The sequence below is a fragment of the Armigeres subalbatus genome, chromosome 3, assembly GCF_024139115.2.
Source record: "Armigeres subalbatus isolate Guangzhou_Male chromosome 3, GZ_Asu_2, whole genome shotgun sequence".
In the NCBI taxonomy this organism is placed as follows: domain Eukaryota; kingdom Metazoa; phylum Arthropoda; class Insecta; order Diptera; family Culicidae; genus Armigeres; species Armigeres subalbatus.
In genome coordinates, this window is record NC_085141.1 from 65,882,081 (window position 1) to 65,906,917 (window position 24,837).

The 24,837-nt window shown below is 42.3% G+C and overlaps 2 protein-coding genes across 4 annotated transcripts in view; both read left to right on the forward strand.

Annotated features, from left to right (window-relative positions):
• LOC134219229 (A disintegrin and metalloproteinase with thrombospondin motifs 1) overlaps nucleotides 1–24,837 on the forward strand; it is a 740,918-nt gene that overhangs the window by 93,959 nt on the left and 622,122 nt on the right. The gene's annotated exons all lie outside the window — the stretch shown is intronic.
• Nucleotides 4,649–6,246, forward strand: LOC134221684 (uncharacterized). Its single transcript, XM_062700872.1, has 2 exons — nucleotides 4,649–4,690; nucleotides 5,314–6,246. Exons 1-2 carry the CDS (start codon nucleotides 4,649–4,651, stop codon nucleotides 6,244–6,246), a joined length of 975 nt encoding a protein of 324 aa, XP_062556856.1.

Consider the following 24,837-nt stretch of genomic DNA (forward strand, 5'->3'; position numbering starts at 1 on the left):
CGAGAAATAGTTTCATCAGTGGGATCCCCTACACAAAACTTGGCCAAGTGGTTAGTCAAGGAGTTCCAGAGTATGCCGAAGCCGTTCCCCAGCAGATCAGTTGTAAACACCCAGGAGTTCACCAAGAGGATATTGGAATCAGGAAACATCGGAGAAGAGGACATCATGGTATCATTCGACGTAGCGGCATTGTTCCCAAGCGTTCCAGTGAAGGATGCTCTGAACCTTTTGGAGGATTGGCTACTAGGACAACGGACGGATACAACATGGCGAGGAAAGGTAAAGATGTATCTCAAGCTTGCAAGATTATGCATGAATGAGAACTACTTTACATTCCGTGGAAGCTTCTACAAACAAACGAAGGGTGCACCTATGGAAATCCGCTATCACCGTTTTTGTGCGAATTATTCATGGCGAATTTGGAGGACAACCTAGAGGAACAAGGAGTACTACCAGAGAAGTGGTGGAGATACGTGGACGACATTTTCAGCATCATCAACCGGAAAGATCTACCCAGGATTTTGGAAGCGATAAACAACGTGCATAAAGACATCAAATTCACCCACGAGGAGGAAAAGGAAGGTAAATTACCTTTCTTGGATCTACTGGTTATCAAGGGAACAAATGCAACATTAGACTTCGAAATCTACAGGAAGCCCACCAACACCATGAGAGTCATCCCATACACATCAAATCATTCGTATCAGCACAAAATGGCAGCTTTTCATCACATGATCCACAGGATGCAGACGATTCCCCTGAGCGAAGAAGAAAAAACGAAGGAGCTACAACACATCTTGGAAACAGCGAGGATCAATGGATACAAGGAAAGAACAATACAAGCAATCATCAACAAGAAGCAGAGGAACCTACGGAAAAACGAACTGACAACACTAACACCGATCGATGAACCGCTGAAGAGGGTATCGGTCCCCTATGATCGACACATCACCCACCAGCTACGCCATCGACTGAGGAAATTCGGCATCGATTTAGTATTCTCCAGCAGAAGCAATCAACTGAAGACACTGTTGGGCTCCACAAAGGATAGAGTAGAAATGTTAAATAAGGCCGGGGTTTATCAAATTAATTGTTCACAGTGTGATAAAGTATATGTAGGTCAAACAAAAAGATCGTTAGATGTAAGGTTCAAAGAACATATTGCAGAAGTAAGTAAGGCTAAGAGGGAAACTGATAAGGGATTAAATTATGAGTTTAGGTCTAAGGTAGCTGAACATGTATATCAGGAAAATCATTCAATTACGACATCAAACATTAAAATTTTAAGAAATGTCTCTTCTCCGTGGAAACTTGATGTTGCTGAGAGCTTGGAAATCTACCGACAGGTACAAACGCGGTTGTTGAATAAAGATCAAGGAAATGGTAGCTCCTGGCTCTTCAAGTTTATACCTAAGCATTAAGCGCATCAAGCGAGTAGAAATAAGCACCGTAGTAAGATAAGTACCTAGATAAATTATTATACCTACGCATAGTATAAATAGTGTAAGCTGCGATCATTTTCTTCAAGTCGAGTCAAGTACAAGACACTGAAGACGGCCTTACTGTTGAGGTCGAAATACGTATCTGTCAGGATACAATTAAGTGGTGGAATTCAATGGGATTGTTCAAACTCGTCTTATGACAGGTGAAAACATTCCACTAAAAAGCTCAAAATAATTTTCTTATCACATTGGTTTTTTAAAAATGTGCTGTTCCTATGTCTGCCTTCCGAATGCTAAGGAAAGGGAAGGATGGTTAATAGGACATCTACGTGCCACGGAAGGTTGTAGAAATCGTATTGGTAGAACGTGAAACACAGAAAGAATTAAGATAGAAATACAAAATAGGAAAAGGAGGAGCCTGGAATTCAGCCCACGACTTCCTGTTTATAAGACACTAGACCACCGAGCTCGTCTTCTTTTTAAATTTTATTGGAAATAATTTTAACACAAAAACTAAAGCCGAAAGGCCATGTGGCCCTACAACTTGAGTTGTTAAGAACACCGTATTACACAAACATTGAAAAATAAATGAATTTAAGTAAAAGGAAAATTCATGGGTCCTTAGTTAGGCTTATTCGAAAGGCTGTGATGTGGATATTACGAATTATATGGTTCGAAAAATTAATTAAGTACACATGTGTAGAGTGAGAGGATGCCGAACTTTTTGTATGTGCGATTCATTAGAAAGCAGGCGAAAATTCGTTGCCCTTTTTTTGTGGATCCCACGACTGTAAAAAGGTGAAGTTTTCGTTTTGTTCTTGCTAAGAGCATAGATTCCACGATAAATATGTGCGTATCAATTACGTAACTGCGTTTGCGTAAAACAACTTTTTGTACAATTTCATCGACTGTCTTCCTTCCTTTTGTTGCTGAGCCAACACTGTTAACACTGTTTGGGAACCTGTGGTATAATACATATCTATCGAAGAAAAGATGGAACAGAATTGGCGCATAAAATCACGTTTTGCGAATTTGCATTGGGAAAAGCCATTACCCCCAAACTCTATTATATAAACAAAAGTTCCCGCGTGCATGGGGGCCGAGAACCGAGATTAGACCGGAGTATGACTCAGTCCCCCGTTGATCGTGTCAGCCGGTTTCTATTTTTTGGCAAATTCATACCAACATGACTACCACGCTGCTTTATATGTGCGCTCACGAATATGTGATTGTGTGAAGGTAAATACGTCACCTTATAAAAATGGGTAATCGTGTCTATAGTGGAGTTGTCTACGAAATAAAATTATTAATTTTTATTTTTAGAGGACTTAAAGACGAAAACGTATCATTTCATTTAATTTAATCTTCACAAATACGCTTATTATGACCGCAACGACTGAATCGTTTCAGTCGTTATAAAGTTAAGCACGCAGCCTTGACAAGGATCCTACAGTTGAAGTCGTAATACACCCATCTGATAAGATACAAATAATACTCTGGAATTTATTTGAATATCACAAACCGTAAATATCATTGGAACTTCATTGGAGACAAAGCATTGGCAGTTGAATTAAAGAACGATAGCATATGCTGTTTTTATTAATAAGTGAAATAAAAGAAATACTTCATTTATCACACCATTAAGGTTGCATTTACTCTAACAGAATTGAATATCCAGCGAATCTGATCGAATCGATGGAGGAAGTGATCTTACAAGCTACACACAGTAAGCTAGGGAAGTGTGTCACTTGCTTAGTCGAAATTAGACGGATTTTTCTTCCTCAATGATGCGGTATAAGCGTGCGCATTGACGTTGGGTGTGATTTGCGAATTTATTTATGGAACTGGAAACTTTCGTTAGGATTTCTGCCATTTTCAAGTTCACGCAGTTTGCCAGTAGAGGTGAAATAAATGAAGCGTGTATCGTGATGTGAGATGATCGTTCGTTCTTGGAAGCCATATTTTGAATATGGCATTAAAAATATTCATTTAATGGCAAGCAGTAAATTATACTATTTTATGATTTATTGGACGCGAAACCAGGCAATTAAATCACAATTGTTTCAACACGTAGCTTACATTTCTGAACTTGAAAACTTCAGTATTGACATTGAAGATTAAAGAATGGAGATCCGTTCTACATAGCATCAAGTTAACGTATGCTCATTTTTCTGATACCAAACTAGTTGTATGATTGATTCTTCCTGGGCATTCAGAACATCTACTCTCATCTTCCAATATCCATCCGGAACCACTAATGGGACCCAATCACCACTGGGTGCGAATTCCCGCACCCAGTAAACTCCTTTCCGAAACGGGCAGTACCACTCGTCACCGACCCGTGGTAGGTTGGTATAATCGATGAAGTATTTATCGTACTCTTTGTACATTCCGTTCAGTAAATCACAGACTCTTATCCTTGGAACCTTCATCGGGTACTCGTTGAATTGTTGGTTACCCAATCTGCTGTGGGCACATGTCAATGTGAACCAATACTCATTACCGAAGTCCTGGAATGCTTCGGCTTCGCCATCCACGATGTATGTTGAACGGTTGTATTTCTTTACTCGTAAGCCAGTGATATTCACGTACTCGAATCCGGACACCTGTTCCACCCGGTCAAGCTGTATTTTCACTGTGATGAAGACGGCTTGTTGGACTAACAACAGCGCAGCAAAAGCAAACAGCCAGTCGGACATTTTACGGCAACAATGCTAACTAGAATCCCTGGGCTAGCCATTTTATATTATTTTGAGCCTACAAAGTCATAAATTACTAATGTTTTCACTTTAGTGGATGTTGTATGATAATTCGTTGTCACGTTTTTACTACGGCAATTAAAGACACGCAATACATTGGTTTCATTTAGTAATCGAGTATTAATCAGTTGCTTTGGCATCAGCACATAGGCGGACTTAGATATTAGTACTGGGTCATCACAGTATATTAAGAAATTTAAGTAAATTTAAGTTCTATCAGTTTTGTCTAGGAACTAGAAAATTGAATAAATATCTATCCTAATGCTAACATGTTGATACTTTTATGCCCAGGGAAGTGGAGACAATTTTCAACCCGATAATTTTGTAGACCAGCAGCCGAATTCCAAAAATTTTCTTCTCTTCCTAGCGCATTCCGATAGACTGAAAAGAAAGAAAAAAACAATATTGTTTGCGAAGAAAAATATCAGTTCGCATATTTTTCAGTAGATGTCTTTGACAACTACTGATTGTTCACAACATCCTCATATCGTAAATAAAACATGCTTTCGTTTATTGTTACCGAAATAATGAAGAGATAGCTTTACCTTAGCTTTAGCTTAGCTTTAGCTTAGCTTACCAGCTAGCTTTTAGCTTGTTTTGCTAGCTTTAAGCTTTAGCTTTAGCTAGCTTTAGCTTTTTAGCTTAGCTTGAAGCTTGCTTAGCTAAAGCTTTAGCTTAGCTTTAGCTAAAGCTTTAGCTTAGCTTTAGCTAAAGCTTTAGCTTAGCTTTAGCTAAAGCTTTAGCTTAGCTTTAGCTAAAGCTTTAGCTTAGCTTTAGCTTAGCTTTAGCGAAGCTTAAGTTTAGCTGAAGCGAAGCTTTAGCGGGCTTTAGCTTAGCTTAGCTTAGCTTTAGCTTAGCTTTAGCTTAGCTTTAGCTTCGAAGGGCAGTAGCTTAAGCTTTTGAAGCTTAGTTTAGCTTAGCTTTATTAGCTTTTAGCTTAGCTTTGAAGCGAAGCTTAGCTTAGCTTTAGAGAGCGAAGCTTAGCTAGTTTAGTTAGCTTAGCTTAGCTGTTTTAGCTTAGCTTTAGCCAGCCCCAGCTCTGCCCCCAGCTTTACCAGCCCACCCCAGCTTAGCTTTCACCCTGTTCCTGTTCAGCCCCACCCCTGTTCCAGCCCCAGCTGTTCCAGCCCCTGTTCAGCCCTGTTAGCCCCACCTGTTCCCAGCCCACCCCACCCCACCCACCCACACCAGCTCCACCCCAGCCCTGTTCCTGTTCCACCCCTGTTCCCACCCTGCCCACCCTGTCTGTTCAGCCCCCAGTTCCAGCTGTGCACCCCACCCCACTCCTGTTCCCTGCCCCTGCAGCCCCACCTGCACCCCAGCTCCCACCTCAGCCTGTTCACTGTTCCTGTTCACCCCACTCCACTCCAGCCCACCAGCCCCCACTGCACCCCCAGCTCCAGTCTGCGTTCAGCCCCAGCCCCACCTCAGGCCTCAGCCTCACCCCACCAGCCCCAGCCCTGCACTGTTCCCAGCCTCCCACCCCACCCCACTGCCCTGCCCTGTCCCCCACCAGCCCACCAGTTCCCAGCTGCCCCAGGCCCAGCCTCAGCTCACCCCAGCCCCAGCCTGTTCCCAGCTGCCACCACTGCTCACCCCCTGTTCTGCCTCCCAGTGTTCCACCCCACCTGTTCAGCCCCACCAGCAGCTCCCACCAGCCCACCCACTCCCACAGCTCCAGCCCTGTTCACCCCCAGCTGGCCCACTCCAGCCTGGCTGTTCCCAGCCCCTGTTCCCCAGCTGCTGTTCCAGCCCCACAGCCTGTTCCCACTCTGTTCCCAGCAAGCTGGCAGCCCTGCACCCCACCCCACCCCCAGCCCCACCTGCTGTGCCTGTTCCCAGCCCCACCCACCACCACCCCACCCCTGTCTGCACCCCTGTTCAGCCCACCCAGCCCCAGCTCAGGCCCCAGCCTCACCCCTGTCTCAGCCCCCAGCTCCCCAGCTCCCAGCCCTGTTCCTGTCTCAGCCAGTCTCAGCCTGTTCCCAGCCCAGCACCCACTCCCACTGAGCCCACCCCCACTCCAATTAAGCTCCCAGCTTTAAGCCCCAGCCCAGCTCCACCAGGCTCACCTGCTCAGCCCCAGCCCAGCCCCCAGCCCAGCCCCTGTTCCCAGCTCCATGTTCCCAGCCCCCAGCTCCAGACAGCTCACCTCACTCAGCCAGCTTTAGCTTAGCTTAGCCAGCTGCCAGCCTGTTAGCTCACCACCTCAGCCAGCCTTAGCCTTTATTTAGCTTACAGCTTAGCTTTAGCTTAGCTTTAGCTTAGCTTTAGCTTAGCTTAGCTGCTTTAGCCTTTAGCTTAGCTTTAGCTAGCTTTAGCTTAGCTTTAGCTTAGCCTTTAGCAGCTTTAACAACTAGCTTTAGCTTAGTTTATTTTTAGCTTAGCTTTAGCTTAGCTTTAGCTTAGCTTTAGCTTAGCTTTAGCTTAGCTTTAGCTTAGCTTTAGCTTAGCAAAGATCTCCTTCTCCGCTTTAGCTTAGCTTTAGTTTAGCAAAGATTAGTGTCAAAGATCTCCTTCGACACTAATCAACTGCAGTATCCTTGAGGGCACGTATACCGACGAAGATATCATATTTCCGGCAATAATCAGCAGGTAGCAGCAGCGGGCAGTCATAATGGAGTAAAAATGCTTCGTACACTTTCTCCTCTACGTTTTGGGCTTCTCAAAAGGCCAGGCTTACCAAAAAAGGGTTTTTCAATAGCGATTCTATATTTGTACTAATTTCAAAAAAAATCCATTACCTACGACAGAAAATTGTCACACCACACTTGAAAAAATGTTACATTTAAAGCGGAGCCTACTACTCTTTTTCTGATGCCATCTCAAAATTTTAAAGAAAAACTCAATGATATTGATATTATTCACCAGTAGTGGTACGAATTCTGTCTGAGATTTGTAAGATATTGCTAACATAGCCTGTTCAAACTCACTTCCTATTATCCACCTAGCGGTGACGATGCCTTTCTCGATAAAATCAAGATATACTGAAGGTGGTAACTTCGTTTTTTTTTTCCAATTCCTATCTACCAAAAATGTTGGCAATTTTGTTTTTCTGTAAAACAAGCATAATACATTATGTTATAATCAAGTTATGACGATCGATCGATCAAGTCATGACGATCGACACCCCCACCATTTGAACGATTCCTAATTATAAATAGAAGACAAACAAAACTGCATACATAATATAATATGGAAATAATGAGATGTATAAAACGAAAACTATATTCAAATTTGCCCTTGAAATCACCCAAACTTCACCATAACTCCACACCACCCATCATACCACACACCACCCAAACCAAACAGCATATTGAAGCATCAATAAAACTCCTCTTTTTCCCCTTCCAATGTATGACACAAAACATACGCAAACACCACCATGGCCACGAGCGTACGAACCAGCAGTTAATCGTGATTGTACCCGTTTGGCATAAAGTCATTTGGCATAATGTCGTTTGGCATAATGGCCGTTTGGCATAACGACCGTTTGGCATAATGGTCGTTTGGCATAAGGTCATTTGGCATAACTGCTATTTGAGCTGTGTAATGGATAAGTAAGATTTGGTGAGCCATTCAGTTACGTGGTTTCCTTCATATGGGTAAACAGTAAAGCAAATGTGGAGATTGGGCAAATCAAGCATCCGAAAGATATTCAATTTGCAAAAAAGAGAGCTAACCGCGGTGGAGGTTGGTACTCGGATTCTGATGGCTTTTCCGCAAACGTGACCTTTAAGTGGTCTTGTTGTGTAGGGGTTATCACGCCTATCTAGAGAGTAGGAGGTTGAGGGTTCGAGTCCCTCCAAGACACGTGGATTCTTTTTCGCAAATTTCATATCAATTTGTCCATTTCGAAACATATGCTGTGCATATGCACAGCCAAGATATTTAACAAAAAAATGGTTTTCGTACGGCCGAGTTGCCGAATAATATGCAATTAATTGTAATCAATAGACATTTATTTATAATTCATGTGAATGATTATTACTTGTTTTACGACTTATTCAATAGCAGGGCGACTCGACAGGTTCACCGTGTTGGACTCGCGATTCGTTTCATCTGTTTGAAAACAGTATAGAACGATTAGTTCTTGGTCCAAAAACTCCCATTACATATCATTTGCTACCTTTGAAGATTGTTTAAGCTGAGGTTAGAGTTTCCAGAAAATTTCAGCCCACGTCGACTGGGCTTGAGACGGCTCGCGAACATGTTTTTAAACAGAGTAATGGGGTAGAAAAAGTTGCTTTTGAAATTTGCCGGGGATAAACCTTACTGTGACAAGAATGGCATGACGACAAGACCCTAGAATGAGAAAATCTCTTCTGTTCTTCGAATACGCTTGTTCCTCTCATGGCATGGCAGGAATAAATTCATAATACCTTGCAAATGCAATCATTTAAAGGAGGTGATATCTCTGTGCGCCTTATATCGGGCAAATGCATTCATCTAAACATGGCTTTGTACACATTTAACCAACAAATGCGTTTATTAAAAGAAAGTATTACCAACTCTGTTCGCCTTATATCCGGCAAATGTGTTCATCTAAAGAAGGCATTATCAACTCTGTTTTCCTTAAACCGGGCAAACGTATTTATTTGAAGAAGGTGTTATCTTCTATGTTCGCCATATTTATTAAAAGAAGACATTATCAACTCTGTTCGCCTTATATCGGGCAAATGCGTTCATCTACAGAAGGCATTATCACCTGTGTTCGCCTTAAACCATTATCCTCTGTTTGCCTTATATTGGACAAATGCGTTTATTAAAAGAAGGCATTATCATCTCCGTTCGCCTTAAACCGGGCAAATGCGTTCATTTGAAAAAGGCATTACCTCCTCTGTCTGCCTTATATTGAACAAATGCATTCATCTAAAGAAGGCATTATCTCCTATGTTTGCCTTATACTGGGCAAATGCGTTCATTTTAAGAAGGCATTACCTCCTGTGTTTGCCATAAACCGTTACCGTTCATTTAAAGAAGGTATTATTTCCACTGTACACCTATGTTACTAGAAAGTAGGTGTTATCTCGTCACTTACACCATTTCGTAGAATAGAACTTTTCCAGATAATAATGGCGTAGAATGATAATTTAAGTAAAAAATGTTTATTAATCATAAGCTTTATTGCGTTTATCTAAGTAACTTTAAGTAGTATATACTTTCATTCTAACCAAATTCTTTTCAAAGAATGTCATTTTACGATTCATCGGTTTCTGTGGGTGTTAAAAATAGTAATAGTATAAAACTACATATTTGAAATGTAGTCAGGCTAATGGACTTTCGGAGTAATGGATCTCGTCTGTCCCATCCGGGGTACTGACATTCGGGGTACAGGGGTGTAGCCACAATTTCCTCTCTGGACTTCTGCCTGGAGAATGCATTTTCTGAATAAAGGGACCATATATTCCTTTGCCTAAACCGAGCAAACGCCTTGAATAAAGGAACTATGTCGTCTTTTACCTTTTGCCGAGCAAATGCATCCTCTAAATGAAGGAATCTAATCTTCCCTTGCCTCTAACCGAGTAAATGCTTGAATTGAAAGAAGGAAGCATATCGTATTTCGCCATCTGCCGTGCAAATGCAATGAAAAATGGAACCATATCTTCTCTGATGTAACTGTCGGAAAGATGCATCCTTTTAAAGAAGGGATCATATCCCTCTTTGCCTTAAACCGAGCAAATGCTTTAATTGCACAAATGAATAAAATCTCCCTTTGCCTTCGCCAAGAAAATGCATCCTTTGAAAGGTGGAGCTATATCTTCCCTTTCCTAGAACTGAATATTGCATACCTTGAGTATAGGAACCATACATATTCTCCCTTGTGTTATGCCTAAAAAATGCATTACACCCGAATCTGTTTTAACACGGATTTTTTACATTACTCATACAAAAGTTTTGCAAAGTTGCTCCATTTTGCATGATTTGTCGAGAAATCGTAAAACTTTTTTACAAGGATTTTCAAATTTTGAACTGACAACTTTTTTTACACGGAAAACATCTCCCGTGAAAAAAAAGAATCGGGTGTACTTAAAAAAAAAGAAACATATGCTTTTTAGACTTATGAACGGCAAAGCACAGACAAACAGACATAACGCATTGAACATTTACTCATCAAATTCATCGTCGTTCAAACACTAACGACATCTGTTGATTTCAGTTAGTTGGGCAAATCACGAACCAGATGGCGGTAGTGAGCAAACGTCAAACTCGAGCAAAAACGATGCGCGCGCCACGAGTGTTCGATTGGCCAACTAATGATTATTTGAAATGACCAGTAAATCAGTGAACGATGGAAATTTGACGAGTGTTATGTCTGTTTGTCTGTGGACAAAGTATGCTTTAAAGAGATGAATATTGTAGTTTGATTTAGTCAACGAAGATCTTGCTTCTGATACAGAGGTAAAAAGATTTTAAGTGTAAGAGGCAGATAATAAAAAGTCTAATTAAAGTACCTTCAAGCAGTGATTTGATAGAATCTGAACTTTAATTCGAGTTAAAGTGACAATCATTATAAATAATTGAACATATTATACATAAGTTTCGAAATTGATGATTACACAACTATTATGCCAAATGACCATTATGCCAAACGGCCATTATGCCAAACGGCCGTTATGCCAAACGGCATTATGCCAAACGACCTATATGCCAAACGGCGTTATACCAAACGACTTTATGTCAAATGACCTACCACCTTAATCGTGTCGTTATCATGTGCAATTTCTGTTGCCAACGATGAAACTTACAACTGTGTTGGTGCGAATGCTCCGATAAAGTATAATGGCAATAAACATCATCGAGTCGGCTCTACACTTAAAAGCGCGTACGTTGTTCGTCGATTAGTTTTCGTGTTCAACACGTTCCACATAGCAAGCTTTGAAAAGCTTTGCTCGTTGCGTTAGCGTTATCGATATTGCCGTAGCGAGGTTTCTAACCCATCGAGCAAACGTAATTTATATTATAGCATGGTAGCATGCTCAATGCTCGTAGTCCCGATTATATTGGAGAAAATGGAAAACTGCCTAAACCATTTTCCTTGTCAGTTACGAACGCATTAATCAATCTTGATGAAATTAAATAGCATGTAATTAGAAGAGTGGCTCTGCGGAATTCAACTTGATGCGATAAAATCAGTTGAGTCTAAGTACATGAAAATCGTGTGAGTTTTTGAGGTTGAAAAAGTGACCATACAGACACACAAACTGTATGTACACACACATACATACACACACACAGACATCACCTCGATTCATCAAACTGAGTCGAATGGTATAAGAAACTTTTCTATCAGATGTTACTGTAAAAAGTTCGTTTTCAGAGTGAAATGATAGCCTTTCGGTACAACTTTGTTGTACGAGAAAGGCAAAAACGTGGTGATATTCCGTTGCCGGTAAACTTATGAGGTAAAACGCCAAACACCAGCTTCTTATTGTCATTACATCCCCACACTAGGACAGAGCACCCTCGCAGCTTAGTGTTCATTAAGCCCTTCCACAGTTATTAACTGCGAGGTTTCTAAGCCAGGTTACCATTTTTGCTTTCGTATATCCTGAGTAGGGTGGCTCAAAAAACACTTTTTCAAATTTTTTGATGGGCCGCCCTCTTATTCGGTTCTATTTGATGCCCTGATGCTCTGGACAAAATTTCAGCCGAATCGGTCAACGTTTGGGCAGTGCTAAACTCGTTGGAAGTTTATATGGAAAGATGTATGCAGAAACATCCAAAAACAGTGATTTGCAGTTGGACGGCACAATTTACGATCAAGAACCATAATACTCGTTCAGAAAATAAAATACAGAATGTTATGCTGAAAACCGCGAGAAGATTAGAGTTTATTACGCAAAGATATTAGCATTTTACTGGAGTGTTGTAGGGGTGAATTTATTTCTTTTCAAAGGTAAAAGAAACGAAATTTGCTCAAACCCCACTGCAGAGAAATGCTAATAACTTAGCCGGGCAAGCTCGAATCTTCTCGCGGCTTTCTGCATAACATTCTGTATTAAATTCTCCAAGATCTGAATGAGTATCATAGTTCTTCATCGTAAGTTGTGTAGTCCAGCTGCAATTTACTGTTTTTGGATGTTTCTGCATACATTTTTCCATATAAACTTCCAACGAGTTTAGCACCGCCCAAACGTTGACCGATTTGGCTAAAATTTTGTCCAGAGCATCAGGGCATCAAATAGAACCGAATAAGAGGGCGGCCCATCAAAAAAATTGAACAAAGTTTTTCCCATACTAATTTGAGCCACCCTAATCCTGAGGCTAACACGATGATCCTTTTATGCCCAGGGAAGTCGAGACAATTTCCAATCCGAAAATTGTCTAGACCGGCACCGGGAATCGAACCCAGCCACCCTCAGCATGGTCTTGCATTGTAGCCGCGTGTTTTACCGCACGGCTAAGGAGGGCCCCTGACGCCAAACACCATGCGTCGGCAAATCAGCATTCTGGTATGGACAGTGCGTGGAGACGCGCAGTGCATTGTAGGTTTGTTTCATTAGGGCGTTTAATGTTTCTTCAAAATGTGGAAATTTTCGGTTTTCCGGGCGTTTTGGGGCCTCTTCCCTGATAAACTATTGTAACGACAAAGTTATGTGCTTTCAAATCGAAGAACCGATTGTAAAGACTTTCCATTCACATTCTCTTTTTCGTGTTCTTATTTCCCTCTAATTCTACTTGTAAATCTTCTTATTCTTATTCTTATTTTCTTTTTATTTCTTCTTCTTCGATGGCTCTTCATTCCGGCTGCAGCTATACCGGCTTTTCAACTTATTTTAGCATTTCTGTAGCAAATATTTTGATGTAAAAACTTTGTTTTTATTCGAAAGTTTCTCTATGTCTTCCATTTGCAGAAGTTGTCCCTTGAGTGGCAAGCACAATGAGTGCACTATGCCCACAGGACATCCCCATCGTCATCCGATCGGTACAGACAATTTATCGGATAGTATTCCGGCTGCTAGGTCGCTCCAGCTTCCTCGGTTGAAGATTATAGGAAGAGAAACTTGACCAGAGCTCACCCGAACTGCTGTAGCCGGAATAGCCAGCAGATAGTGAAGACACTTCCTGATACGATTGCAGCCCTCCAGTGTTATGTGTCTCAAACAAACACTTTGTTCAGGGATCCAAGCATGTTTTTCACTCGAGATCATCTTAGATCGAACAAGAGATTTGGACTCGCCCTCTCCGGATTGGCGATCCTCGGCTCAAAAAAACCCTATGTTGAATACGCCATCGGTTGAATACGCCAATGCTAAAGTTCAGATTCCATTGCTAATGTTGGAAAAACTCACTTTCTCGCGTGTGTACGATTTCATACGCAGTACTTAACAGACAAACAAATAAACAATATAGCGTGTCTAAACGTTGGAATGTTCTCTTTTCTGATATCCGATTATGTTGGAAACTGTAGAATTTCCTGTTTGTCGCAATAAATATTATCGATGCTCATATACATCGCTTACTGTGAGACGACATAAGTAGTAGTTTGTGCAACTTGTCGCAAAATAGGTTCTTTTCGGTACGAGGTATATGTTTATTCAACCAGGCTTCCCGAGTTAGAATACTACTTTTGCGAAGCAATGGCGAAAAATGGGGTTTTATATGATAAATCTGAACCAAAGTTGTTCAGTCCGATTTACTTCACATGATCATTTCATTTTTTGCCTTCCTTGGGCATAAAAGTATCATCGTGTTTAGCCTCATGATATACGAATGCATAAATGGTAACTTGGCTTAGAAACCTCGCGATCAATAACTGTGGAAGTGCTGATTGAACACTAAGCAGCGAAACGGCAATGTCCCAATGGGGGATGTAATTCCAATAAGAAGAAGAAGAAGAAGAAAAAGAAGGTTATCAAAATCAAGTCTAGTTCAGTCGGATTGAACCCAAATCGTTAAAGAACCATAAAATATCATTTCCATCATTATTGGTAACCTTGAACGGTGTCACACGACCTGTTATGGCTCAATTTAGAACGATTCCGTATGTTTTCGGATTAAACTCAAGTGGCCCAGAAGCGATGAAAATATCAATCCCATCGTTGCATTGTGAAATCATGAAGTTTGAGGTGTCACCCGACGTACAATATGATTGGATTGAGCCCAAGTTGCCCAGGAGACCTAAAACCTTTGTAAAATCATGTCTAATTGATCTGAGAAGTGGCCTTTTCGTAGGCCCCTAGGATTGTGGCCTGATTGGATCCAAAAGACCCAGGGACCCTAAGAATATTATTTCTAACATTTTGACGTAGGACAACGTCTTACCCGAATGTACTGGGTGTCAAATCAGAATCTAAAATTGGGGACCGTCACGAAATCATGTAAGATTTTGAACGTTAATAGATTCTTTATCTTTTGATGAATTTTCGAGATTTATACTGCCGTGAATCGCAAGTCAGTCCAATCTGCATTTTAATCAGTTTTGAGTTAGAACTGTGATTCACTTTCTTTTTGTATATATATTTAGCTATGCTAGTCAGAACGGGAAGTTTGTTCTAGAAAATTGAAAAAATCCATTCCAAGTCGAATTGTCCCATAACGAAAAGTAACCGCAAGTCAGTCCTATTAGTAAAAACAATTTAAGTAGCATGAAATAAATTGCAATAAGACATTAATTATAACTAATATAAGTTATATTTTGTTCGGAAATAACAATGGTTAATAATATCGAAATTAAGAAATGATTTTTGATAGCATTTTCGAAGCATTTCTGAAGGTGTTTTACTATCATTATTGACGAGCGGTAAAATAACTTTCAGCAAAGAAGCTTTGCTCTCTTCTGATATTCCTTTGGGAACAGCCTGTCGTTTTAGCGTGTCTTGCAGAAGGAAGCCATCACTTTGAATCTGGTTGTACGGTAGATTGTGGGAAACTAGGTAGATTTACTTTCGGTCCTATTTCAATCGCTACCGTAGCTTCAAACGCAGCGGCTCTCGCTTGTTCCAGGCGTTGCGCCTTGTCGCTAAATTCATGGAACTCGTCTGACACATTGGACTTCATCCGATCCATACAACATAAGCATTGCAACGCCGAGATAATTCGTAACGGATAGAAAAATCACAGACAAACAGACATAACACTTTGAACATTCACCCATCAAATTCATCGTAGTACAAACACGAACGAACATCTGTTGTTTTCACTTGGTTGGGCAAATCGCGAACCAGATGGCGAACCAGTAAGCAAACGTCAAATTCGAGCAAATCCGATGCGTGAGCCACTTGTGACTGATTTTTCTTCTTCTTATTGGCATTACATCTCCCACTGGGACATTGCCGTTTCGCTGCTTAGTGATCAATCAGTACTTCAACTGTTATAAGGCGCGAGGATTCTAAGCCAAGTCACCATTTTTGCATTCTTATATCATGAGGCTAACACGATGATATTTTTATGCCCAGGGAAGTCGAGACAATTTCCAAACCGGAAATTTCCTAGACCGGCACCAGAAATCGAACCCAGCCAGCCTCAGCATTGTCTTGCTTTATAGCCGCGCATCTTACGGTCTTAGGAGCACTACCATCCCTCCCCCCTTGTGATCGATTGGCCAACTAATAATTTAATAATTATTTAAAATGGCCCGTAAATCAGTCAACCATGAGAATTTAATGAGCGTTATGTTTGTTTGTCTGTGGAAAACTTTAATTTTTGCACTACGGAATTATTCTGACTCCGAGACAAACAAAAAAACGTCACCTAGACTAACGCTGCTACAAACGATCGACTTGCGGTTACTTTTCACGTGGATGAAGAATGTAAACGCATGTCAGTCACACTCGTATTACTATTGGAAAAATGATTGTATCAATAGTTTTAACAATGTTTCTACTTAAAATCATTCACTCTGTATTATAGCATAGCTTTTTATATATCAAATCAAATAATTGAGAAAACATTCTATTTTTTTGCAAGCGATTTTCTCGTTTTCACTTTTTTACAAATAGGACTGACTTGCGATTTGCGACAGTATATATCAATCGACTCCGCAACTCTCCAGCAATTTTTCAGTTCCATTGAAACTTTGGATTATTTACGATAAACTATTGAAGATTTCAGTCAATTCTTGACTTACCCAGTAAAACTATCAGAATTAACCAATTCCATTCATGCATTCCCAACACGGACATCAGAATGATGTAAGTTACGGGCATTTCATTTTCTACAGGTATAAAAAGGCCCGATGGCGAGATGATCCACGGTGAGTGGCCACGGAGAGAGGGAACGGAGAGCATTGGTCCTAGCATCGAAGGCGGTGCGGGGGTTTCTGCAGCTGTAGCGGTTAAGCGGCGAATAATCGAGCGACTCACGGTGTCTCTATGGGGAGATATTATTTTTCAAAAATCAGTATCTCTGAAACATCCACCCCGCGAAAGTAGACCGTATACCGTCTTTCATATGGTGGGAAAACTGAAATGTTCTATCGGGGAATCTAGAACATTTTTTTTACTATTTGTGGTGCAAATGAGTCTCTTCGTACAAAGACACCGTGTGCTATCATTGGCGTCAGTGACACTGCAGGGAAATTTTCTTGCATGGTTCTGGATCTGGATTTGTTGCAGGACCAATAAGTTGGTTCTTTTTATTATTATTTATTATTATTATTATTTAATCAGACTAAGGCCGAAGTGGCCTGTGCGGTATATAAGAGTCTTCTCCATTCGGCTCGGTCCATGGCTACACGTCGCCAACCACGCAGTCTACGGAGGGTCCGAGAGTCATCTTCCACCTGATCGATCCACCTTGCCCGCTGCGCACCTCGCCTTCTTGTGCCCGTCGGATCGTTGTCGAGAACCATTTTCACCGGGTTACTGTCCGACATTCTGGCTACGTGCCCGGCCCATCGCAGTCGTCCGATTTTCGCGGTGTGAACGATGGATGGTTCTCCCAACAGCTGATGCAACTCGTGGTTCATTCGCCTCCTCCACGTACCGTCCGCCATCTGCACCCCACCATAGATGGTACGCAGCACTTTCCTTTCGAAAACTCCAAGTGCGCGTTGGTCCTCCACGAGCATCGTCCAGGTCTCGTGTCCGTAGAGGACTACCGGTCTAATTAGCGTTTTGTAGATTGTCAGTTTGGTACTATTCGAACTCTATTCGATCGGAGCGTCTTGCGGAGTCCAAAGTACGTACGATTTCCAGCCACTATGCGTCTCCGAATTTCTCTGCTGGTGTCATTTTCGGCAGTCACCAGTGAGCCCAAGTACACAAATTCTTCTACCACCTCGATTTCGTCACCACCGATGCAAACTCGCGGTGGGTGGCTCACATTGTCTTCTCTTGAACCTCTTCCTATCATGTACTTCGTCTTCGACGTGTTGATGACTAGTCCGATCCGCTTAGCTTCCCTCTTCAGTCTGATGTAGGCTTCCTCCATCTTCTCAAAGTTACGTGCCATAATATCTATGTCGTCGGCGAAACCAAATAGCTGGACGGACTTATTGAAAATTGTACCACTCGTGTTTATCCCTGCTCTTCGTATTACCCCTTCCAAAGCGATGTTGAATAGCAAACACGAAAGACCATCACCTTGCCGTAACCCTCTGCAGGTTTCGAAGGGACTCGAGAATGCCCCTGAAACTCGAACTACGCACATCACCCGGTCCATCGTCGCTTTGATCAACCGTGTCAGTTTATCCGGAAAACCGTGTTCGTGCATTAGCTGCCATAGCTGGTCCCGATCGATTGTATCATATGCGGCTTTGAAGTCGATGAATAGATGATGTGTGGGCACGTTGTATTCGCGGCATTTCTGCAGTACTTGGCGAATGGCGAACACCTGGTCCGTGGTGGAGCGTTCGCCCATAAAACCCGCCTGGTACTGCCCCACGAACTCCCTTGCAGTTGGTGCTAGTCGACGGCATAAAATTTGGGAGAGTACCTTGTAGGCGGCGTTCAGCAATGTGATTGCGCGGTAGTTGCTACAATCCAGCTTATCGCCCTTTTTGTAGATGGGACACACGACACCTTCCATCCACTCCTGCGGCAAAACTTCCTCCTCCCAAATCTTGGTAATGACCCAGTGCATCGCTCTAGCCAGTGCCTCACCACCGTGTTTAAATAGCTCTCCTGGTAGTTGGTCAACCCCAGGGGCTTTGTTGTTCTTCAGCCGGCCAATCTCCTCCTGGATTTCCTGGAGATCCGGAGCCGGTAGAATTATGTCCTGCGCGCGTTCTCCCAGGTCCATCACCATACCGCCATCTTCGTCTGCCACATCGCCATTCAGGTGTTCTTCGTAGTGCTGCCGCCACCTTTGGATCACCTCACGCTCGTTCGTAAGAAGGTTCCCGTTTATGTCCTTACACATATCAGGCTGTGGCACGTGGCCCTTACGTGAACGGTTTAACTTCTCATAGAACTTTCGTGTGTTATTAGCGCGGTACAGTTGCTCCGTTTCTTCACGGTCTCGATCTTCCTGCTGGCGCTTTTCCTCCGGAAAATCGAGTTTTGTCTGTTCCGCGCCTGTTTATATCGTGCCTCGTTCGCCCTCGTGCGGTGTTGCAGCAATCTCGCCCATGCTGCATTCTTCTCTTCCACTAACTGCTCACATTCGCCGTCATACCAGTCGTTTCTCTGATCCGGGGGCACCGTGCCAAGTGCAGCGGTTGCGGTGCTACCAATGGCGGATCGAATATCTCTCCAGCCATCTTCAAGAGACGCTGCGCCTAGCTGCTCTTCCGTTGGAAGTGCCACTTCCAGCTGCTGCGCGTATTCTTGGGCTAGTCTACCATCTTGTAGCCGCCCAATGTTAAGCCGCGGCGTCCGACTTCGACGCGTGTTGTACACCGTCGAGAGTTTTGAGCGCAGACATACTGCAACGAGGTAGTGGTCGGATTCAATATTCGCACTGCGGTAAGTGCGGACGTTCGTGATATCGGAGAAGAATTTACCGTCGATTAGAACGTGGTCGATTTGGTTTTCCGTTTCTTGGTTAGGTGATCTCCATGTGGCCTTGTGGATATTTTTGCGGGGAAAGAAGGTGCTTCGGACTACCATTCCGCGGGAGGCTGCGAAGTTTATGCATCGTTGGCCGTTGTCATTCGATACGGTGTGCAGACTATCTGGTCCGATGACCGGTCTATACATTTCCTCCCTTCCTACCTGTGCGTTCATGTCACCGATGACGATTTTAACGTCACGCAGTGGGCATCCATCGTATGTCTGCTCCAGCTGTGCGTAGATCGCTTCTTTCTCGTCGTCGGGTCTCCCTTCGTGTGGGCAGTGCACGTTGATGATGCTATAGTTGAAGAAACGGCCTTTAATCCTCAGCTTGCACATCCTTGCGTTGATTGGCTGCCACCCAATCACGCGTTGGCGCATCTTACCCAGCACTATGAAGCCGGTTCCCAGCTCGTTGGTGGTGCCACAGCTTTGGTAGAAGGTAGCCGCTCGATGCCCGCTTTTCCACACTTTCTGTCCTGTCCAGCAAATCTCCTGCAGCGCCACGACGTCGAAGTTGCGGGGATGTAATTCATCGTAGATCATCCTGTCGCAACCTGCGAAACCTAGCGACTTGCAATTCCATGTTCCAAGCTTCCAATCGTGATCCTGTATTCGTCGCCTAGGTCTTTGCCGATTATATCAAGTCGCATTATCTCTTATATTGTTCGTAATGATTGGTTTTCTAGGCGGCTTATTGGGCCTGCGCAAACCTCCTGTCTCGTCGGAGGGCCGTCGTGTCAGGGCTGTTTAGCGTCCCACCTAACACCAGGACTTGGGCTTGTGCGCTTTGAGCGGCACACGGTCGCTTTGGTGGGGCCTACTTGCGGATACATGCAGCTTTTTATAGAGGTTTAACAGGGCCCACTGTCAAACCCCACCACATCCTAGGCAAGCCCCACAACTCGCAGATGGCCTGGGGAGGGATCGTCAAGCCCTTGGACATAGTCCCTGCTGCCCGTTGGTTCTTTTTAGGACTAGGGTAAAAGTTCCGATAGTCGTGGGTGTTCCTATAGTTGCGGTAGTGATGTTTTTACACAATCCACATAATAATCGCAGCAACCCATATAGTCTATCAATTAATTGATCTGTCATTACGCGAAATAAAAGAAAACAGATTGAGAATTGCATCAAAATCGGTAAAGTATCATTAAAATACCTTATTTTCTTCTCTGCTTTGCACACACTTAACTCATTGCACCGTATTCGGTAAATTTTACCGAAATCTCAACAGCAGAACTGTTCGGTAATATATTTTACAGATTTGTTGTAATTTTTTCCATTGCTCAACTGTCAAAATCACCGAAAATCAGTTAAATTATTTACCGAACAGTTCTGCTGTTGAGATTTCGGTAAAATTTTACCGAATTCGGCGATTTATTTTAAGTGTGCACCAATAGTTGCGGTAGTGTTCCTATAGTTGCGAGTCCCGTATAAAAACAATGGGATTCGCAACTATAGGAACACGAATTAAAAAATACCGCAACTATGGGATCATTGCTCCAATAATTGGAGGTATCATTTTAGGCAACAATGGGAGATTCTTTCGTGATTGGATCAATCTTCGTTTGAAAATTTATTGAGGAGCTTTCGAATGTACACTTGAGGTAAGTGAAGTAAAGTACAGACTTGGAGTGAGCAAAAAAATAGTGATTGAACGTGCCTAGTTACTCCACTATTGGGTGTTTTACCCTACCATTTTATACAAGGAAAGGTTGTTGTGTGAAGAATTTTGGTCAAAGTGCAAATTAAGTGCTTAAGAGAGGTGTGTCGGAGGGAGATGCTACAAATATTTATTCGCATGGATGGCATGGACAAATATTTATTCGCATGGATTGTTTGGTTTTGTTGCAGTTTGTAATTGTGTAGGTATTAAGAATAGGGGTCATGGCATAAAGTCATTTGGCATAACGCCATTTGGCATAAGGTCATTTGGCATAATTTTGAACTGCGAGAAAAGAATGGGTCATTTGGCATAACGGACATTTGGCAATATTTCGAACTGTGAAAGTGAAAGGGATAATTCATGTATTGTTTAGCGTAGATAAAGTAGGTCGTGGCTGTTTTCTGATAAATTTAGACTGATGGTAGACATTTTCCGGAAGAACGAAATTATAAAACGGCAGAATTACTTCCGAGGGAGGGATCACATCCATCCTTTAATTTATTCCTGCCACATGCCTACTTTTAAAGTAGGGATTACATCCACCATTGCTTCAATCCGGGGCCTTAAGACCGGATCAAATCTACCATTGCCTTAATCCGGGCAAGCGCCTAACTTTAAAAACTCAAGCAATACACTTGTCGTAGACGAGTTACTAAAACCAATCATGTCACATATAAGTTACTGCAACCAAATCAATCTAAATTGTGCTACTCGGGGATCACATCTATCATTGATTTATTCCCGGCAAGCGCCTACTTATAAAGAAGAAGTCACATCCACCATTGCCATAATTCGGGCAGGGCCTACTTTTAAAGAAGGGATCACATCTACCATTGCCACAATTCGGGCCACACACCTAATTTTAAAGAAGGGATTACATCCACCATTGCTTCAATCCGGGCATGCGCCTACTTTTAAAGAACGAATCAAATCTCCCGTTGCCATAATCCGAGCAAGCGCCTATTTTTAAAGAAGGGATCACATGCCTAAATCCGGGCAAGCGCCTTCTTTTAAAGAAGGAATCACATCCACCGGTGTCATAATCCGAGCAAGCGCCTACTTTTAAAGAAGGGATTACATCCACAATTCCCTCAATCCGGGCAAGCGCCTTCTTTTAAAGAAGGAATCTCATCCTCCATTGCCATAATCTATGCAAGCGCCTACTTTAAAAAAAGGGACCGCATCAACCATGGCCTTAATCCGGGCATCCGCCTTCTTTTAAAGGAGGGATCACATCCACTATAGTCATAATCCAAGGAAGCCCCTATTTTTAAAGAAGGGACCACATGCTCCATTGCCATAATCCATGCAAGCGCTTACTTTTGAAGAAGGAATCTCATCCATCATTGTCATAATCCGGGCAAGCGCCTACTATAAAAGAAGGGATTACATCCTCCATTACCATAATCTATGCCAAATGACTTTATGCCAAATGGCCCGGCCCCTAAAATAGATCGATTCTCACGATAACAATTTTATGGAAGCGAAGATTTAACCGAGACGAATTTTGTTTAAAGTGCAAATTATAATCGCTTGGCGACAGCAGAATATTGCCCTCGGTATTCGCAGGCATGGAAATAAAACCTGGAACAAGTAACAGACTATACTCTAACTTTCACCTACTCAGTGACTGAGTAAAATTGTATTGCCATCTCTTTTCTTCCCACGAAAATTTTACTCATTTTCCGTCAAAAGCAGAATTACTCATAGTTTTGAGTTGTCCTGCTTTTGACGAAAATTGAGTAAAATTTCCTTGGGATAGAAAGAGAGAGCAATACAATTTTACTCAGTCACTGAGTAGGTGAAAGTTAGCGTGTACCTATGTACTAAAATTAATTTTGGAAATTCCACTAGACTGCTGCTATCCATGCGAATAATTTTCGGCTGCCTCTTTCTCTGACACGCGCTCGTGATTCCGCTACCTACGAAACTATTTGCCTTCACCAAGCGATTGATTTGTACTTTGGTTAAAATTCGTCTCGCCTCAAGTTGTGGCTTAAGAGCTGCTTTCACTGATGGTAGCCAGGTGCTTTTCCTTGCTCCAATCAATAAAGTAAAAAAAAGTTAATTGTGTAGCCACGCCCCTTTGGTGAGTGTTACGGTTACACAATATTTGAATACAATTAAAAAGCACTCGTTACGAAATTTCTCGAGATTCAGCAGCTGATTGGAGCAGGAATGTATGTAAACCATCGTAAAGTCATATAGAATCTCGCGCCCTCATGCAGCATGTGAAGAGAAATTCGAAGAGCGGGAATTTTTTCTCAGCCAAGTAATTACAAAATAATTTTGCTTATGGGAGTTATTTCAAAATATCCCTTTTCTCGTTTGAGAGCAGAAAAGCGGCTCTATCCGCAGCTCTCGGACTGTGCACATTGATGATGAAGAGCAAATCCCATGCTTTCATCCATTGTTGCAATTGCGATTGTTCTGGTCAATCACGGAGTAGCAACTACGAAATGCACGGTCATCATGGTCATGCTCATGCATTTAAAAAATGCCCAATAAGTCCACTGGATTGTGGCCGATGTGACCAGATTAATCCGATGCGGCCGGAATCCGAGTGGCCCATGAACCCTGAAAAAATCATTCCCAGTATGACTTTGTGAAATCATGAAGTTTGAGGTGTCATACGACTTATTTTGACTCAATTTGGGAAATGGCCATTCTGGAGGTTCCCAGGTTTGTTTCAGGGTGGCCCAGCAGCCCTAAAAATATCATTCCCATCATTATATTGGAGCCCATCCGGTGTTTTGAGTTGATTTGTAAATGGCCACTTTATTCGGAGACTGACCCCAACGGATTCTGGAATAATTCTGGGACCGTTCAAAGGATTGATCCAATATAAATCAAAAATTGGGATCCATCCGGATCGAATGCATCTCGTTGCGAAGGAATCGGTCAAGAAATGTGATTTTTACAGCAGTTTTAATTTTTGAAGGCCCCCAAAAACAGACGTCAGGGGCGGAAAGGTTATCATCTGCAATTCACGAATTGAAGGCTTGCTATGGGGTTTGCGTTCATTCTTCTCCACTTTGACCTGGTTTCAACGGTACCAACAACCGAATGAAAATTGATATGTTTGAAATTGTCAATGACTATTTTTGCAAATTGACGTAATCGAACTGTTTTCTTCGCTAGTAGGGACACGGCAGGTATTTCCGTCCATCGTCGTAGGGTCTAAAACCAATGAAGGCAACGACCATTTGCCATAATTTCACTATAGCTGAACGTTTCTCATGAGCTAACGATTTAGTATGGATGAGTTTAGCAAAAAAGTGTCTCTTCTATTGGTTTTTGAGACTATGACGAAAAGACGAAAATACCTGCCTTAACCCTAGTAAGGCTGTTCTACCAGCAGCCAACCAAATGCGGAATCGTAAACTCTTCTTTGATCGACTAGTTAAATAATGATAATCCATCGAGAAACGGTTGAGATATTAGCATTCAAAGTCTATCGTATTTTGGAGATGTTATACAATACAGCAAACGCAGTCGTGGTCCTACGTCAAAATTCTTGAAAACGGTTTCTTTAGAATCGTAAGCCCACTTGTTTCAATCTAGAAAATATGCATAAAATCATAAACAGTCTCGAAAATTTTGCAAGTAGACTTTAATTCATTCCAGTAAATCATTTCAATCGCAAAAGCTGTCCGTTTCTGCCAGTTTTGCTATCAATTTCCGATTTTCAATGGTCCTTCTCGGTAAAACAAACATTGTAGTTATCCGCCAGACATGTTTACATATAATTAATGATGGTTCATTTTCTGCTTGCTCTTCTCCGTTTCCGCAGGTACGGTACTGGAACGCTACTCGCATGCACCATAAATTAAGGTAACACATCAAACCCATATTTCATCGACAGTCGCGTGAAACCGACAATTACATTCGTCGCCCGAATGTCAGACTGTGTGCCTCTTGGGCTTCGTGTTAGGCGGTGCATCGAACCCGGCAATTACCTTTACACTGCCACGCCATGGACCACAATACACCCATTTCCGATGACAACGGTCGCGACGTGTGGAAGATCG

Bases quoted from the DNA above. Each gene is read 5' to 3' on its own strand.
- LOC134221684 (XM_062700872.1), top strand. From the start codon at position 4,649: ATGTCTTTGACAACTACTGATTGTTCACAACATCCTCATATC. The intron at 4,691-5,313 runs GTAAATAAAACA...CCCCTGTTCCAG, and splicing joins GTTCACAACATCCTCATATC to CCCCAGCTGTTCCAGCCCCT.